General features: G+C 47.4%; 1 protein-coding gene across 8 annotated transcripts in view; it reads right to left on the bottom strand.

The window, feature by feature from the left end:
• LOC112323110 (inositol-pentakisphosphate 2-kinase) overlaps positions 1-10,746 on the bottom strand; it is a 122,164-nt gene extending 111,418 nt beyond the window's left edge. For 3 of the 8 annotated variants that reach the window (XM_024580761.4, XM_045188163.3, XM_071220981.1), the window contains exon 1: positions 10,324-10,740. In XM_024580761.4, coding sequence (XP_024436529.1) covers positions 10,324-10,563 — 240 coding nt within the window. In that variant the 5' untranslated portion in view covers positions 10,564-10,740. Of the gene's footprint in view, positions 1-10,323 lie in introns of all 8 variants that reach the window. The other 5 variants (XM_053920605.2, XM_053920604.2, XM_045188162.3 and 2 more) reach the window with 5 other exon arrangements.
• Positions 10,747-18,198: the final 7,452 nt, after the last annotated feature.

The following is an 18,198-nucleotide window of genomic DNA, read 5'->3' as shown; positions in this document are numbered from 1 at the left end:
CTTGAAGGACCCAGGCAGGGCTCTCTGGCCTCAGGATGAGAATGGAGCCCGTGGGGAAGGTGGGTGTGGCAGCAATGATCATTAGATGCTCACATGTGCCTCAAGAGGCTCTATGAGCTAGATGGAACTGTCATCAGCTGCAGCCAGGTTGAAAGGGTCTCAGGGACTGAGTGTGCCCCACATTTGGCACTCTGTCACAGTCATGCTGGCAGTGTCAGTCCCAGGTGCTCTGAGGAACTGATTAAGTGTCATCTGCCATAATGGGCTCCCAAACCCTGAAAAAATGAGGATGTTGACCATGTAAAGAGGCAAAAAAACTGAGGCTCAGGAAAGGATAGCAAGGATCCTGAAGTAAACCCAAGTGTCTAGTCTCCCAGCCTTAACCCTCCACCCCAAACACATGGAAGTTGCCGGAGGGGTAAGGCCTGCAGGATTCCTCCTGTGCCATCTGTGACACATCCATATGTGCACACATGGTCCACTCCATCATAGCATGGGCATGAGGTCCCAGGGCCCACCACTCCTGACTCATCCTGGACACCATCCACAGAGACTGCCTATGGTAATTTCGCAGCCCAATCACAACAGCATCAACTTTGCAGTAGCCATCATGCAAATCACAGACAAGAAAAGTGTTATGTCAGGACCTGACCCACCACCCTACGTGTTTGGCCTAGGCACGGTCCCTCCCTGTGCCTTGCTGCACCATCTGGGTTCTGAAAACATGGTGGCATTCCAGACTTCAGCTAGCATGGTAGGGCATGCCACAGTGGAGGTAAGACACTGACACCAGGACAGCATGGGGAAAAAGTGGTGTGTACCACCTGTACAAACCATAAATCTGATAGTGGGTTCCTGAAGAGCTGGCCTGAAGCCAGTAAAGAGGAAAAGCAGGAACTGGTACAGGCTGGGCTGGTATCTAGTACCAAAGAAGGGGCCAGACCCAGAAAGGTGCTCCTGGAGCATGGTGGGCACCTGAAATGACAGCGGAGGCAACTGCAACCCAAACAGGGGGCCTCAGTCACACTTTTGGAGGGCCTTAGCAGCCAGCCCCTACCATGGGGCAAGCAGCCAGTGAACACCCAAGCAGGACTCAATCTCAGGTCTCACCAGTAGCTGTCACCACACCCCTCCCCTAACTGCTACCAGAGTCAAATGCACAAGGCAGTAAGTTAAGCACCTTGCTAGTGGCTCACTAGAAGTAATCTAGTGACTGACTGATCTCACTGACTGAGCTAAGCCAAAATGGAAGGTCCCGTGGACCACCTTAACAGACATGGAGGAGAAAAGCCTCACACTTGTTCTCTATTGAGAATCTGACCAACTGTACTTGTGATTTTTCTTTTTAGCCATGTGCGTTCTGCTATTTTTTCTCAAGATGTAAAAAGGGGGTGGGCATTATCAACTGACAGTAACTAGGACCAACCCTGAAGTTTTGGGCCACAGACCCAAGGCAGGTGTGCAGTCACACAGTAAAAACCACAGGGCTAAAGAGAAAGATTCATCAATGACACAGGAAAAAGATAGAAACTCAATAATACACAATCAGTACAGCAGGATACTGGCAAGAGGACAATCGCACAGATCAACAGGATAGGAAATGGGGTCACAGGACCAGGAGCAGACCCACACACATAAAGCCAACTGCTTATTGACAAAGGAGCAAAAGCAATTTCACAGTAAAAGTAGAGCCTCTACAATAAGTAGTACTAGACATTTGGAAGCAATGTAATGAATCTAGACAAACCTTAAACCTTTAACAAAAACTACTCAAAACAAAACACAGACCTAAATGTAAAATGTGAAATTATAATACTTCTAAATAAAAACATGGGAAAAGTATCTGTGACCTTGAGTTTGGTGATGAAAATCTTAAAACCAAAAGCATGATATGCAGAATGGTATTAAAATGAAAAATTCTGCTCTGTGAAAGACACTGTTAAGAGAATGAAAAGACAAGCCAAGAAAACATTTGCAAAGTAAAACTTGTATCCAAAATAGACAAGAACTCAACAATAAGAAAACAACTCAATTTTACAATTATCAAAAGATCAAAACAGACACTTCACCAAAGGAGATATGCAGATGGCAAGTAAACACATAAAAAGAGGCTCAACATCATATGTCATCAGGGAAATGCAAATTAAAACAACAACATACCGACACTTTGCCTCCTTGCACAACCAAAAGAAGGACAACAAATTTAAAAACAAAAAATAACCAGAACTGCCAGAAAACTGAACTATACGGAAGTATGACAACCAAAGATTAAAGAAGGAACATACATTCAGACTGGTAGGAGATGCGGAGACAGGCAGATGGGGTGGACAGGACACACAGCAAGGTTGCGGCTGGGGGATGGTGTGGTCCCACATTTGCATGCAGATTAACGGAGAGAAACAACTGGGGAGTGAGACACACCACACAACCCAGGTTTCCAGCACAGGGAAATAAAACCTCAAACCTCTGGCTGTAAAAACCTGGGAGGGTTACGGCAGTGGGAGAAATTCCCAGCCTCACAGGAGAGTTCCTCGGAGAGACTCACAGGGTCCTGAAACATGCAAGTGCCTGCCAACCTGGGAATCAGCACCAGAAGGGCCCAATTTGCTTGTGGCTAGCACGTGAAGTGACTGAAAGCTGGCAGAGAGCCGAGAAAGAGGCATTGTTCCCTCTCTGACCCCTCCCCCACATAACAGGAAAAGTCACTGACCCCTAATAGGATGTAAGGAGAATGACACTTCACCTTTGTGGTCTTCACCTCTGTGGTCTAGAACCCTAGTGTAATTATGAGAAAAATATCAGACAAATCCCAAATGAGGGACATTAAACAAAATACCTAACTAGTGCTCCTCAAAACTTTCTAAATCACCAAGTACAACAAAAGTCTTAGAAACTGTAAAAACGAAGAACAGGAGATGTGACAACTAAATGCCTGCCATGTGAGATCATGGATGAGGTCCCGGAGTAGAAAAAGAACAGCAGGTAAAAACGAAGAAAATCTAAATGAAGTATCAACTTTAGTTTATAGGGGCGCATCAACACTGGCTAACCAACCATAACAAATACAGCACACTAATGTGAGACGTTAGTAACATGAGAAAACCATGCTGGGTACACAGGCACTCTCTATTAGCTTCACAATTTTTCTGTAAGTCTAAAACTTTTCTAATGTAGCTTAATTTTAAAAGTTAACTTAAAAAGGCAGCACAGCATTACATATGTCAAATAATTAAAAAAGACACAAATACTACAATATACATGGTACTTTATCTTGACAAAGTCCTGTGGTTTGTCAGTGGGAGAGGTGTCTCTGGTGAGGAAAGTGTGCCTTCTGAAATGGGATGGCAAGTTGCACTAGATTCGGGTGGGTGGGACACTGGGTGCAGGTTTTGTGTTTACCTGGTCCATTCTGGGGACAAAAATCACACACAAACAAATGCTAAAATTTCATTATGCTCATACTGTTCCCTCAAACATTATTTACTCTGGAAAAAATTTGCACTTTCTGTACAGTAGAACTGCCTGCTTCACAGAAGAAGAAAAAATCAACCCCCCCAAAACACCATTTCTCCCCCAGCACACTGGCCACGATGACAACACAGCAGGTGCTGGTAAGGATACAGACTTCCTCCAAGGCTGCTGCAGGAGTTTGTCCTCCCAGATTGGGCAGAACATTTGAAATCCCAGCCATCTGCACCAGGTCACATGGTGACAGCAGGCAAAGCTTTGGGTTCAGGACTATACACAGCCTTCCTGGTGCACCCCCTTCCAGGGGCCAGTGTCCCTTTTAACCACCCCAGTTTACAATGCTTGTGGAAAACCCTGGACACCCACAGTGTGTGCATGGTGGGTTATGACGGAAAAGGAGGGAGGAAAATGCCCAGGCAATCGCAGGCAGCAAACCACAAGTGCCTGCAAAATGGGGTCCTGGTCCACGGCCAGGGCTTCAGGAATGCACTGACCTAAACCAAGGAAACCAAGGCCAAGGCCGGGGGACTGCTCAGGGTCACATCAAGCATTGCTAGGACACAGCATGGGCTGTCACCCTCACTCATTAAGCCCCAGAACCCCCACCTGTGGAACAAAGACAAGAGCCTCCCCTCCTGGTTCAGAGACAGCTGGGAAGCTCTCAGCATTACAGTCAGGACAAACTCAGTAGGTGGCCATGAACCCCATCAAGCACAAGTAGGTGCCATAAAGGCTGGTGTAATGACTGGATGGGCATCAATGACCCAGCAACCCAAGTGCCAGGCCACATATCAGCTACAGACAATCATTCTGGCAAAATTTTTAAAAAAGAAAAAGTTAAGAAAAGGTAAGAGTGGGGTGCCAGCCCTGAATGGGGCTAAGAGAGCAGCTTTATGTTTTCTGCAAGGAGGCAGGATGGGCAAACCACCAGACAGGCACATGAAGCTCTGTCTGTACAGCAGCAAGGCCCTCTGCATGGAGTGGATATTGCTTGGCTCCCGATGCAAGCCGAGCAACTAGAAAGCTACATTTATGAGCCAAAAACAGGAAACCCAAACAATGACTGATTAGGAAACGGCATTAAGGAATCATTGTCAATTTTGTTAGGTGTGAAAATTCACCTATGGTTATGTTTTATAAAATAGAGTTACTGCTCTAACCGGTGTGGCCCAGTTAATTGAGCATTGTTCCACAAAGTGAAAGGTTGCCGGTTAAATTCCCAGTCAGGACACATGCCTGGGTTGTAGCCCAGTCCCAGGTTGGGGCACAGGCGAGAGGCAGCTAGCTGATCGATTGCTTCTCTCACATATCGATGTTTCTCTCCCTCCTTTCCCTTCTCTCTAAAAATAAATAAGTAGATATATTTTTTAAGCCCTGGCTGGTGTGGCTCAGTGGACTGACTGCCACCTTGTGAACCAGAGGGTTGCTGGTTCGATTCCCAGTCTAGGGCTCATGCCCAGTCTAGGCTGTGGGCCAGGTCCCGAATATGGGGCACATGAGAGGAAACCACACATTGATGTTTCTCTCCCTCTCCCCCTTCCTTCCCCTCTCTAAAAATAAATAAAATCCTTAGAAAATCTTTTTAAAAATAAAGTTATTTTCTCAGCACGACACATCACTGTACTTACAGAGGAAGTGAGGAAAAGAGAAGGCTGCCAAAGCTGGAGCTGCCAGAGCAGGCAGGAGAACACAGAGGCCAACCATTCTCTTTGCTCTGGTTATACTTAAAACTTCCCCCAAAGAAGGTGGAAGCTGTTTATGAGAGAAACAATGCAGAAAAACTGCCTTTGAAAAAGCAAATCTGTGAAGTGCAAACAACAACAATTATTTCACATAATACAACAAGACTGAAAGTGCACAGCACCTTCTGAATCTATGGAAACTTCCATGTCTCTATCCACTTGAATGAAACCTGCTTTTCAGCAACTCAAAGGCTAACACCAATTTCTGTCTTTTTAAAGCAACTGTTACAGACACTCTAAGCATTTTTTATTTTTTATGGTACCGTATGTATCTCACACACACACAAAGGAAGGAAAATGCTACAAGCAGAAATAGCGAGTTGTTTTCCACACTTGTCATCATCTTCATAATTCCTGCAGAGACACTGCTCACTTTTGCTTTCTTATGGTCTTAATGTGAATAAACAATTTATAAATATATTAAACTCTAAAAAAAGATGCTGCAGTCTAATCCTCCTCAATGCCATCACCTGCCTGAGCATGAACTGCCGACTCCACTCTGAGACCCACCCTACCCTTGCAGTCCCATCTCAGTCCACCTCCTATGGTATAGCCCACTGGGATGGCTGGGTTTAATGCCCAGGACAGCAGCTGGGCAGCAACACAGGGCCCAGTGCTCTGAGGAATGGCTCAAGAAGCCACACTCCAAATGCCTGACAACACAGAGCCCAGGGCCCAAGGCCCAGGGCCCAGAGCCTAGGGCCCGGGAGGGCCTCACTTGTCAGAGCCTGTAAGGTTCCTGGCCACCTCAAACCCACTGGCCCTCTTCACCTCACTGTCTAAGAAATGAAATCTTTCTTTACCCCACAATGTGTGTAGTCGTTCACTCTGTATACTGATGTGGAAAAGTGGGTCTAAGGGGGCAGGGGCGGCTGCCCCAAACTGATAAAGGGAAGCTGATCTCCTTCACAGGAAGTGATGGAGGAGGCCCAGCAGGAGCCTGTGCTGACCTGGCTATGGCTCTCTCCGAGGCAGCTGCTCAGACCCAGGGAGCCTCAGCCACCACCATCCCTCATGGGCTCCAGGTACACCAACCTATGCAGTGTCCTACACCCTAGTGACCCATCCTGGCCCCAAAACACCAAGCTGCTTGTCCAGGGCCACATAGCTGAGAGCCCAGGCAGGGTCCAAGCCCTCCCTGGAGCCAGTGTGTAAACCACAGCCCTGGACACCACATGCTGCTCCTCCTTGCCTGCTCAGGCAGGGCACTTTTGGAATACAGGCTCGTAGTCCCTGGCCTGGCCCTCCTCCTTTCCTACTTTCCTACGAAAGAAAACAGCTCTATCACAGCATGCCAGTCTTGAGTCCAGAGACATGCCCTGGGGATGTTAAAGTGCACTGCTGTTCACCCCCCAGGCCAGCAGAAGTAAAAAGCCCAGGTGATGCAGCAGTCTCATACACCTTTAAAAGTAAAAGAGCCCATTAAGATCAATCCACAACCACGTGCCTGATACACACTCTGCCTGTGGGACAGTGGGGAGTGTCCAGCAGTACAGACACAGTGGGCCCTGGACTCAGGGCCTTTGGATGCCTATAGCTGCCTCTCCTGGCAGTTGACCAGGAGACAGCAGGGCCACCTCAGCACCTCCAGGATTCCCCAGACCACAGCTTCTACCCCAAGTCAGACCTCTTTATGCCGACAGCAGAACAAGGCACACCCCAGCTCCCAATCCAAAGAGCCCTGGGACTCCTAGCCCCCAACCACTGTGCTCCAAGTTCTAGGGTAGTATCAAGAGGAGCAGGAGTATCCCTACAGGCTTTAGCAAAAGTCAGGACTCTTCCTTCCCTGAAGCAAACACTCAAGGCTGGGCATCACACAAAGGCTTCCAATCACCCTTTACTCCTCAGTAGGTGCCTACCCTTTTGGGACAGGCTGCCTTCACAGTCTTGAGAAAACTTCTCTGCTTCCACCTCAGTTTCCCTATCTGTACAATGGACATAAAAAGGTGGTGTGGGGAATGCAGGAGTGAGTGGGGCACAGGGAGGCTATGGCAGGAGCAGCTCAGCTACAGGGGTGAGGCTGAGTGGCAGCACACACACTACCCCTCCTGGCCATGACTTCTGGGAAAGTATATGGACTGGGGAACTTGGTGCCAAGGACCCCTTCCTATGTTATCTGAGCTGCTGAGCCTTCCTTAGTTGCTCCCACCCATCTCTACCTCAGTCTCTCCATCCTCTGAGAGGAGAGATTACAATACAGATGGGAGAGAGGGCGCAAAGGGGACAGAGTAACTGCTTCCACCAGCTCTGCCCCAGCCTTTCATGTAAGCCACTGAGCCTGGAGGACAGGAGGGACACCCGAATGTCGGGAGCTGGGATCAGCCAAGTTCAGTGGCAGTGGCAGAGAAGTCTTAGAAGCATCAGATGGTAAAGACAGTGCAGGCTGAGCAGGCTGGAGGGCCAAGGCCGCAGGCTTGGCCTGCCCTCTGGGAGATGCAGTGAGGCCACTCAAGACCACACCAGGCCAAGGAACAGAGCCTAGGTGGCTGTGGGGATAAGAGGGAGGGGATCCAGACCTGACAAGTGGAGGGAAGGAGCTGAGGACACCAGCCAGCAGACTTACTAATTTAGCACTTCCTGTGTGCCAGCAACCATGTACAGCTGGTAACACATCAAAGCTCACCAAATTGCACTCCTTCCTCGAAATGTATGTACACCACACAGTCAAGATCCTGAGGTGGCACAGAGGGAGAGAGGATGGTGGGCTGAGATTGCATCAAGCACCCATCCCTGGCCTGAGGCATACCCTCTAGCCCTCACATCCCTACCCATGAGGACCACCAACTTATGGAGCTGCCAGCCCAGCACACCTGCACTCTTAAAGCTGCAGCTGAGGGCACAGTGCCTGTGCCTGGCCAGACAGCTTCCCACCCTCAAAGACAGTATGATCTGCAAATGCTGGGCAGGAGTACAGCCAACTCTGTTTGCAGCATGATTTGTTAGTAACCATACCCACTTTAGTTCCAGAAATAAAATTTTGAAAGAATGAAGATGGTTCCCTTCTCTACAAGAGAAAAAAAAGGACCCAACAAGTACAGGGTGGGGCAAAAATAGGCTTATAGTTGTTCATATGGAAAATAATACCACTAATAAATAATACAAGAATAAACTGTTTCATGTACTCCCAATTGTAAACCTACTTTTACCCCACCCTGTATTGTCTAGTTAAATCTTGATTTTTTAAATAAGAGTATTTCTATATATGAAATTGGCCAAAAATACACAAGTTGACAAGAGCCTGTACTGCCACAGGTGTGAGTGAACTGGTGCAACCTTTCTGGCAACATTTACTGAAATTGATGCATCTTCCCCTAGCTTCTGTCAGAACTTCCCATCTACAATGAGGGATACTCAAGTTTGGGACAGTGGGACAACATGTCCAAGGCCATGTGGCCAGTGCATGCAAGAGCCAGAATGTGACAATAAACTAAGCAAGTACCTAAAGAATACCTGCAGAGACTGACAGGCCTTCCTGCAGATTCATTCCCCTGGGACCCACCCTCCGGATAAACCCACTAAACGAAGCCAAGATTCTTGCACTGGCCAAAATGTTTGTGTCCACAATAGTAAAGAGCTAACAACTGAGTAGTGCTTGAATGAAGACCAGTTCCCTCTGTGCTGGTCAATCCAGTCCTTTCTTATGGGAACATAAATCCAAGCCTACGAACACAAAAGGGGATTGTAAGAGGGAGAGGGGGTAAGTCCCACCCAGTAAGACGGTGGGTATATACCCCCACACCAAAATGGGGTCCTTGTAAGAGAAGCCACACGTTACCCCTTTTGTAGAACCAGTCCCAGCCAAGCCTGGCTCAAAGGAGGCCACAATACCTGCTGAGAGATGTCAGGATCTCCGGTCAATGAGCTGCTACCTGCCTTTCCACCACCATCTCCATTTCCGTTATTTACTGATGCTAATACTGAGCACCTGCTCTGCCAGGCATAGACTTAAGCACCAGGCATAGATTCATTCATTCTCCCCCCGCCCCCACCTCCAAAAGGGGACTGGTCTCCCAGTGAGGCAGGGAGGCTCTGAACCTGCCCAAGGCCACTGGGAGCTATGGTGCCAGGAAGTGGGTGATGGGGGGAAGCAACTAGTATGGTAGATCCCAAGACCAAGGGCCAGGAGTCCACCCAGAACAAGGGAAGAGTTAGGTGGAGAAAGGACACTGTCAGAGAAACTGAGAGGCCACACACCTGATACCATGCCCACCTTTTCAAATATAAGACCCTCATAACAAACCTTTTGGGTAGGCAATGTTCCAGAAGAAGCTAAGGCCCCTGCCCACAGCTACATCATCAGGAAAGAATAGGGCCTGGGTCCAAACCTGGGTGTTCCACCCAAAAGGCAACAACTCCCTCCTCGCTCCCCACAACAGAGCTGGGAGAGAAGCTGTTCAAATCACTGAGAACTACTTCACAGAAGGACTGCCCCGGGACCTGACCTCCTCATCCCAGGGTGAAAACCACACAGGAGACACAAGGCTCTCTCTGGGACAAGTACCCTCAGACCTGTCACCAGTCTGCAGGGAAGTGCCTGGGAGGGCGTCCAAGACAGGAAGTGGGCGGAAGAAGCACAGCAGCCCAGAGTAGCCATTACGTGGTATGGTCAAAAAGCTGTCTCTGGGAGAGATACTGGGGGACCCCAGCCGGCGATGATGGCCACACACAAGGTGAGCCCCCGTACCAGCCCTTTCCTGGCCTTACAACACGCATGGAAAACACGGAAACCGCGGAAGGCAACTGCGCCGAAATTGACGAAGTGATCTGCCTGGAGGTAGGTGATGCTGGATCAGGCTTGGCTTTTCTCTATATCCACCCCATGCCCACAATTCCTCCGCCCCCGCAACCTGGGAAGCCAAATACTGCAGAGAAAACCACCCCACTGTTCCCGAGGCCTGCCACCAGAAGTCGGCAGGCTGGCGACGCGGCACCACCACAGCCGTGGTCCTACCCTGGGCGCCCTGGGGCTGCCGACTATGTAGTCCGCACAGCTCAGGGTGACGGATCCACTCAAGGGTCAGCCCGGCCCTTATGAGGGGTCGGCTCAGAGATAAAGGTCCAGGCCCGGGCGGATACGCCAGAGGGCGTGGCGGCAGCTGTGTGCGCTCCTCACCTCCTTTAGCTGCTCCATCTCGCCGCGGATGGCCTCGTAGTCCACCTCCAGCTCTTCGAACTGCAGCTTGAGCTGATGTTTCTCCTCGAGTACCGCCAGCCCATATTCAGCCGCCTGGATCTTCTCGCGCGTCGTCTCCGCCAGTTCGTGCGACAACCGCTTCACCTCGGCGCGCAGCCACTCAGGCTGCGCCTCCATTACCAGCCGTATGTACTCCTCCTCCTCAGACGGCGCAGACATGGTAGCGGTGGCCCGGCTCACGTTGCTACCACCAGGATCAAACCCGGCTCTCGTCCTCCGACCACCGCCCAGCCCGACGGCACCCCGGCCGAAGCGCAACCGCAGTGGGCTTCCCGCCGCGCGGGGCACTGTGGGTGCCGTAGTCCCACCCACACGACTGCAAGGTCCCTTGTGACAAGAGCACACTTGCCCCAGCCCGTGATTGGCTGGGGCCCTGCGCCGGCTGACCTCCGCCCACTCCAATTTCGAAGCCTTGGCTGCCGCCCCGGAAACATTTTGGTGGAAACATTTTGGTGCTGTAGTCCCGCCGGTGCGTCCACTAAAAAGCCCGTGATGCCCCGCGCCTGCCCACCCCCGGCCGTCATTGGACCGCGAGGCTTTCACCGTCGTAGAGCCGGAAGCAAGCTATTTTCCGGTGCTGTGCCCCAGAGGCTCGAGGCTGGAGGCAGGCATTGGTTCCCTGGGCTGTACTGGGCCTCCGGGGAGACCGTGCGGGCTGAGACACTTGGCTTTGGGTCCGCCCCACCCCGCGCGCCCCCCAAGAGTCTAGGGAACGGTAACCAGACAATTTGGGCATACGGGCCAGGCGGTCCTAGCCCAGCACACGTGTAGTGGGAGAAATGGTCAAGCGCGAGGTTTAGGGTTTCTAGTAAAGCCAGACAACCAGACCCGCCTTCTGAAGGAAATGAAGCACACTGATGGAGGGCCGATAGCAGAAGGGGCACCTTCGCCCCCAACTAGTTATGAAATGCTACCGGTCTGTTTCCTAATAATTAGACATTTACATGTGCAGTCCAATGATCCCATTCCAGACAGCCAACACTAACGCCACTCTCAGCACGGCTCCAGCCCTGCATCACGCATCTCGTGGCTGTCATGCCTCTTTACTCTCCCTCCAACTGGGAGAGACTGACTATTCCTCTTTGTCTTTATGACCTAGATCTTCGTGAGGCACGCAGGACAAAGGTATCCATTAGATTAGGTGATGTAGTTTGGCAGGTGGTGCTGAATTGTCAGCACTCAGTTGCATCACTCAGATTGCTGCTGGATTTTCCTTTGTAATTATTACTTGTGAGAAGATACTTTGATTCAATGCCAATATCCCTTCACTCCTCAAGCTTTTAACCCACTATTATTCATTGATATTTCTTGGCCAAACGAATTATTACCATACTATTTCTTTTCTATTTCCATCATTTCTTCTCTATTTACTAGCTTTGTATTCTAGAGAAGGTATTTCATTTCATTTGTTAGCCGTATGGACTAGTGGATTCTTATTTTACTCAGTGAGTTTTATTCTATTACTCTCATTTACTTACATTCTCAAATGGCAGATTTAGCTGGTGGGGGCTGCTCCAAACTGGCTTCCTTTTTCTTTCAATGAGTCATAGTTTTTTAGTACTTTCTTACTTTCTAGCACAAATTGTTCCAGATTCATCCTGTACTCTGTCACAGACCTGGAATCAACTGTTTCTCCAAGGAGCCCTGATTCCTTTTAATGGTTTACGTTTCATTTGAAACGTTATGAAAAGAATGTCATAATTTTATTTGTGAAAATTTTAAAAAGTTTTAGGGCATTCAGCCACAGTCAATTGGTTTGCCTAAGGCTGTACTGGTTTTAGCACTGAGTCTCCCAATTCCTGGAAAACCCTAGGGCCTGGGCACAACTTTCAGCCTAAGAGGGAAAGATCTTAGGGGAAAGGTGGAGGAACAAGACTTGTTTCAGCAAGTTTAGCATAGGAGGAAGGACCAATGCACCAAGAATCAGTGGCTTGTCCAAGATCACACAGCCTCAGGGCAGCATTCCCTTCTGACACAGGATGGTCTGACTCAGAATCCCCACCCCCACTCCATGCCTTCATGTGGGGCTGGCCTGAGGAGGGAGAAGGGGAAGACCATGGGAATATGGGGCAGGCATTGAACACAGAGCTTTGAACATGGAGACAGGGTAGTGGTAGAGGGGGGACAAGGCAGGGACTTCTAGGTGCTTGGGACAGAGGACCTATCATTGCCACTGTGGGCTTCCTACAGGAGGGACAGCTACTCTGGCTATCAAGGTTAGAGCTGTGAGGGAGGAGCTATGATGTGTGAGTGTTAGGGGTAGAGCCATCAGGGAAAGATGTCTTGAGAAGGTAAGGCTTAAGTTGAGACTCAAAGTATGCACAGGAATTGGCTAGTCAGGCTGCCGCAAGAGGGGACTGGCAAGGATAAGAGAAGCAGGACCTCTCCTAGGCACCTCCAAACCCAGCACAAGTAGCAGCCGTCTGCAAATCTCTTTATAGCTTATGTTGTGTGACCTGGGACAGAACACAGGTGGTGGCTGACCTTGGACATGCCAATAGAACCAAGGCTCAACTACAAGAGGAGGGTATACACAGCTCACACAGTGGGTGCACCTTAAGTACCCAGCTTGCATGATAGGGAAGGCAGTACCACTGGACCCTACAGGACACCTACTACATTAAGCCTCTCTACCAATCCTGGGAGACATAGTGTCTCTACCTAATACATAAAAACCATCACAGGAAAGCTGCCAAAATGAGGAGAAAAAGAAACATGGCCCAAGTGAAAGAACAGATCAAAACTGCAGAAAAAAGAACTAAAAATGGGGGAAAGCAGTTTATTAGATGTGGAGTTAAAAACACTGGTTATAAGGCTGTTCAAGGAAATTAGGAACTCAACAGCATTTCCAGTTGGAAACAAAAGATAAACTAGTTGAAATAAAGAACAGTTTACAGGGACTCAACAGTACAGTGAATGAAGTCGAGAATCAAATCAGTGATTTGGAACATAAGGAAGAAAAAAACAACCAACAGAACAGCAAAAAGAAAAAAGAATTAAAAAAAATGAATATAGTGTAAGGATCCTCTGGGACAACTTCAAGTGTACCAACATTCACATCAGAGGGTTGCTGGCAGAAGAGAAAGAGCAGGAAATTGGAAACCTATTTGAAAAAATAATGACAGAAAATTCCCCTAACTTGGTGAAGGGAATAACATACAAGTTGAGTAAGCACAGGCAGTCCCAAACAAGATAGACCCAAAGAGGTCCACACCAAGACACATCATACTTAAAATGTCAATGGTTAAACACTGAGAATCAAAAGAAAAGCAGCTAGTTACCTACAAGGGAACCCCCATAAGACTGTCAGTTGATTTCTCAAAGGAAATTTTGCAGGCTATAAGGGACTGGCAAGAAATATTCAAAGTAATGAAAAGCAAGGACCTACAACCAGGATTACCTAGCAAAACTATCATTTGGAATTGAAGGATAGATAAAGACCTTCCCAGACAAGAAGAAGCTAAAGGAGTTCATCTTCACCAAACCAGTATTATATGAAGTGTTAAAGGATCTTCTTGAAGAATATAAAAAATATGACCCATAAAATGGCAATAAATGCATGTCTATCAACAATTGAATCTAAAAAACAAAAAGCAAAATAGAAACAGAATCATAGGTATAGAGGACATTTTGATGGTTGCCAGATGAAAGGGGGTTCAGGGAGATGGATGGAAAAGGTGAAGGAATTAAGAAGTACAAATTGGTAGCTACGGGATAGTCATGGAGATGTAAAGTACAGCATAGGGAACAGAGTAGCTGAAGAACATATATGCAGGGCTCATGGACATGAACAAAGATGTAGGGATTGCCTGAGGGAGCGGGGGCAGGGCTGGGTGGAGGAGGAATTTGGGACAACTGTAATAGCATAAACAATAAAACATACATTTTAAAAAAAGAAACAGGGCTACCCCTTGTTGAATTCCAACTAGGCATCCAACATGGATAGTTACTTGACCTACATCATCTCATTGAGTCCTCACATCACCCCAAGAGGTGGGAATTATGCTATTTTCTTTGACAAATGAGGAAACAGACTCAGGGTAAAATCCTCAGTACCACTCTCCAACTTCTTAAACCCTCATTGGATTTCTCAATCTGACAGCAAAGGATAGACACAGCCTCAACCTCCTGCCCTTTTGGCTGCCCCTCTGTAGCCTAAGCCCCATTACCTCCTTCCTGTACAATTGCAGTCATCTTCCTACTGGCCTTCAGCTGGCTTCCAAACTGTCTTTTCTCTCAGGGCAGAAGTGTTCCTTAGACACAAGGCAAGTCACACCCCCTCTGCTCAAAACCCTTTGAGTACACTCAGGCTACTATAAAAATAATACACACTGGGAAGCTTTTGAACATTTATTTGTCATGATTCTGAGGCTGGAAGTATGAGATCATGGTGCTGTAAGATTCAGTGTCTGGTGAGAACCTACTTCCATGTCCTGTGTCCTCACATGCTAGGAGAAGTGAAGGGACTCTCTGAGGTCTCTTTTATAAGGTCACTAATCCCATCACAATGGCTTCAGTGTCATGACCTAATCACTTCCCAAGAGCATCCTAATAGCATCACCTTGGGGGTTAGGATTTAATGTATGAATTTGTGGGGTGGGCACAAACCTTCAGACCATGGCCCCTCCCAGAGGCAAAGACTAATTATGGCCACTGCCCCCAAGGCCCTGCCCAGTCTGCAGAGTGGCAATCCTGTCCTGGTATCCTTCCCCTCTCCTATCCTCTAGGCCACAGGTGGCAAACACAAAGCCCGTGGCCCAAATCTGGCCCTCCACCTTGTTTTATCTGGCCTGGCACCTTGTTTCTATCCAGTGGCAGTGCTGAGCTCTCACTTAACTGTTAAGGAGTAGTTGCATTTGTATTACATTGAGCCTTTTGAAGGCAACTGGGAAGCTGTTGTGGCACCTGGTGAAAATGAGTTTGACACCCCTGCTCTAGGCTGTGCTCCCCTTTCTGCAGTCATCTCCCTCCATGCCTCCTTTATGCTGTGGCTTATTCACCTTTGCACCTTTGTGTCCTCTGGAATATCAGCTCCAGGAGAGCAGGGACTTTGACCAGACTTCTGGGCCCACACCTTGGCATAGGGGAATCCATATTCAATCTGCAGTGTCCCCTCAAGAATGATTAGGTGACCTTTAGCCTGGGGACAAAAGGAAATGACATCATTCCAGAAATTTACTCTGCCTTTGTAAACAAAAGCTCCAGTCTCCCACTCTTTCCAATCTGGTTGAAGGGGCAGGATACTTATGTGCACAGGTGTCCAGGCCCTGGCCTGGGTGTTGACACTTTGGCAGCCTTGCAGCTCCCTTCCTCCCTGTTGTCTTGAGCTCCTTGTGCCCCTGTGAGCCCCTTCATCTGGATTCCTTTCTCCTCTCTGCCCATGGCTATCTGTTGTGGGCTGAGGTGCAAAGCCTCTCCTGTTAGGTGACAGTCCACCCAAGTGTACTTGGCTTAGTTGCCAGCACAGTAAATGGCATGGTGTCCCCCACATATTCATTCTGTATTCAGTAGGCTGAATCTTTGGCCCAAATGTTCTTCATTCAATAAACTTCTCTGGTCCAGGCCCTGGGGGTTCAGACACAGTAATGATGGAGGTGAAGACCCCAATGTACTTACTGAGCATTTACCCTACTCCTAGCCTGATGCCAAATACTTTGCATGCACTCACCATCTCTCATAAGCCTCACAGGTTACAAGGCAGATATCAATGTTTTCATTTTACCGATGAGGAAACAGGCACAAAGAGTTCACATACCTTATAAGGGAGAAGCCTAGGATCTGAACCCAGGTATTCATGAATCCAGAGCCTAGCTCCCAGCTTTCCCTGTGGGGAACAGGACACAAGCTTCGGGTGTTCACATTGCAGGGGGAAATAGAGTTAACCAGCTAACTCAGCTGATGCACACATGGCACTTGAGAGTAGCAAGGGGCAGCACTGGGTCTGGAGGACCTAAAACACATCACGGAGTGGGTGGCAGTGGGTTGGGTTTTTGAGGATACTCAGGTGTTTTTCAGGCACAGAAGATGGAGAAGAGCATCCCAGAAAGGCAGAGGTGGAATAATGGATGAGCATGGCCCACAGCTTGGGGGGGGGGGCAAGGGTTGAATTCAGAGCATGACAAAGTATGCATTTACATACATGCATCAGGAGGTGATGAGGGGGACCTATTGGCATTAGATTGTAAAACTCTGTCCTAGCCAAATATCTGCCTCATCAGTTTCAAGCTGGTGTTGGCCAGATCCACTTGTGGTCTTACCATTTTAGTTCTCTGGAAAGCAGGAAACAACTGCTGAGATAAAGTTTGAGGTGAAAGATCAAGGCCTGTGGAAGAAAAAAAGAAGTAGCCAGATGGGGCAGCTGAAGAAGCTGAATTTCACTGTAGCCTTCACCAAGCCCTGCCAGCCCTATTCAGTAAACACTCCTGCCATGTAGGGGCTGCAGTCAGCTTGGCTGGGACAGGTTCTAGAACAGTGATTGTTCTTAGCACAATGACGTCAAAGTGTAACCATATATAGCATGTACCAGAACTTTGTTCTATTTTATGGCTAAATAATATTCCATTGTATGGATATACCACAATTGTTTATCCATTCACCTCCTGATGGACACCTGGGTTGTTTGCACATTTTAGTTATATGAATTATGCTGCCATATACCAGTACATTATATACTAATATCTGTTTGAGTTCCTGCTTTCAATTGTTTTGAGTGTATACCTAGGAGGGAATAACTGGATCATGTTGTAACTCTATGTTTAACCTTTTGGGGGACTGCCAAACTGTTTTTGCATAATGGCTGTAGCATTTCACATTTCTACCATAAATGTGCAAGGGCTCCAATTTCTCCCTATCCTCACCTACACTTGTTATTTTCCATTTTTAAAAATAACAGCCATACAAATGGGTGTGACATGGTATATCATTGTGATTTTGATTACATTTCCCTAATGACTACTGATGTTGATCACTTTTTCATGTGCTTACTGGACATTTGTATATCATCTTTAGAGAAATGATTAAGTCCTTTTTGAATTGAGCCAATTTTGAATTGAGTTGTTATATCTTTGTTGTTGAGTTGTAGTTCTTTCTATATCCCAGGTATTAATCCCTTATCAGATGTGTGATGGACAAATATTATCTCCTATCCTGTAGAGTCTCTTCACATTTTGAAAGTGTCTCTTGATACCCCCAATTTTTAACTTTGACAAAGTCCAGTTTGTCTTTTTTTTTTTTGTTTATTGCCTAAGTTTTCAGTGTCATATCCAAGAAATCATTGCCAAATCCAATATTATGAAGATTTTCCCTTAGATTTTCTTCTAAGAGTTTTATAGTTTTAACTTTTACATTTAGGTCTTTGAACCATTTTGAGCTAATTTTTGTATATGTTGTATATCCAGCTTTTCTACTGCCATTTGTTGAAAAGACTGTCCTTTCTCCATTAAATAGTCTTAACACCCTTTTCAAAAATCAATCAACCTTATGTGTGAAGATTTATCTCTGGGCTCCCTATTCTATTCCATTGGTATATATGTCTATGTTTATGCCAGTACACTGTTTTGCTTACAGTAATTTTGTTATATGTTTTGAACTAGGGAAGAGTGAGTCCTCCAAATTTGTTCTTTTTCAAGACTGCTTTGACTATTCAGGCTCCCTTGATAATGCATATGAGTTTTAGCATAGGCTTTTCTATTTTTGTAAAAAAATGCTGTTTGGATTTTGATAGGGATTGCATCAAATCTGTAGAATGCTTTGAGTAGTATTGTCATCCAAACAATATTGTCTTCCAGTCCATGA

Source organism: Desmodus rotundus, chromosome 3, assembly GCF_022682495.2.
Source record: "Desmodus rotundus isolate HL8 chromosome 3, HLdesRot8A.1, whole genome shotgun sequence".
Taxonomy (NCBI): Eukaryota; Metazoa; Chordata; class Mammalia; order Chiroptera; family Phyllostomidae; genus Desmodus; species Desmodus rotundus.
This window is presented reverse-complemented; position numbering and strand designations above follow the sequence as displayed.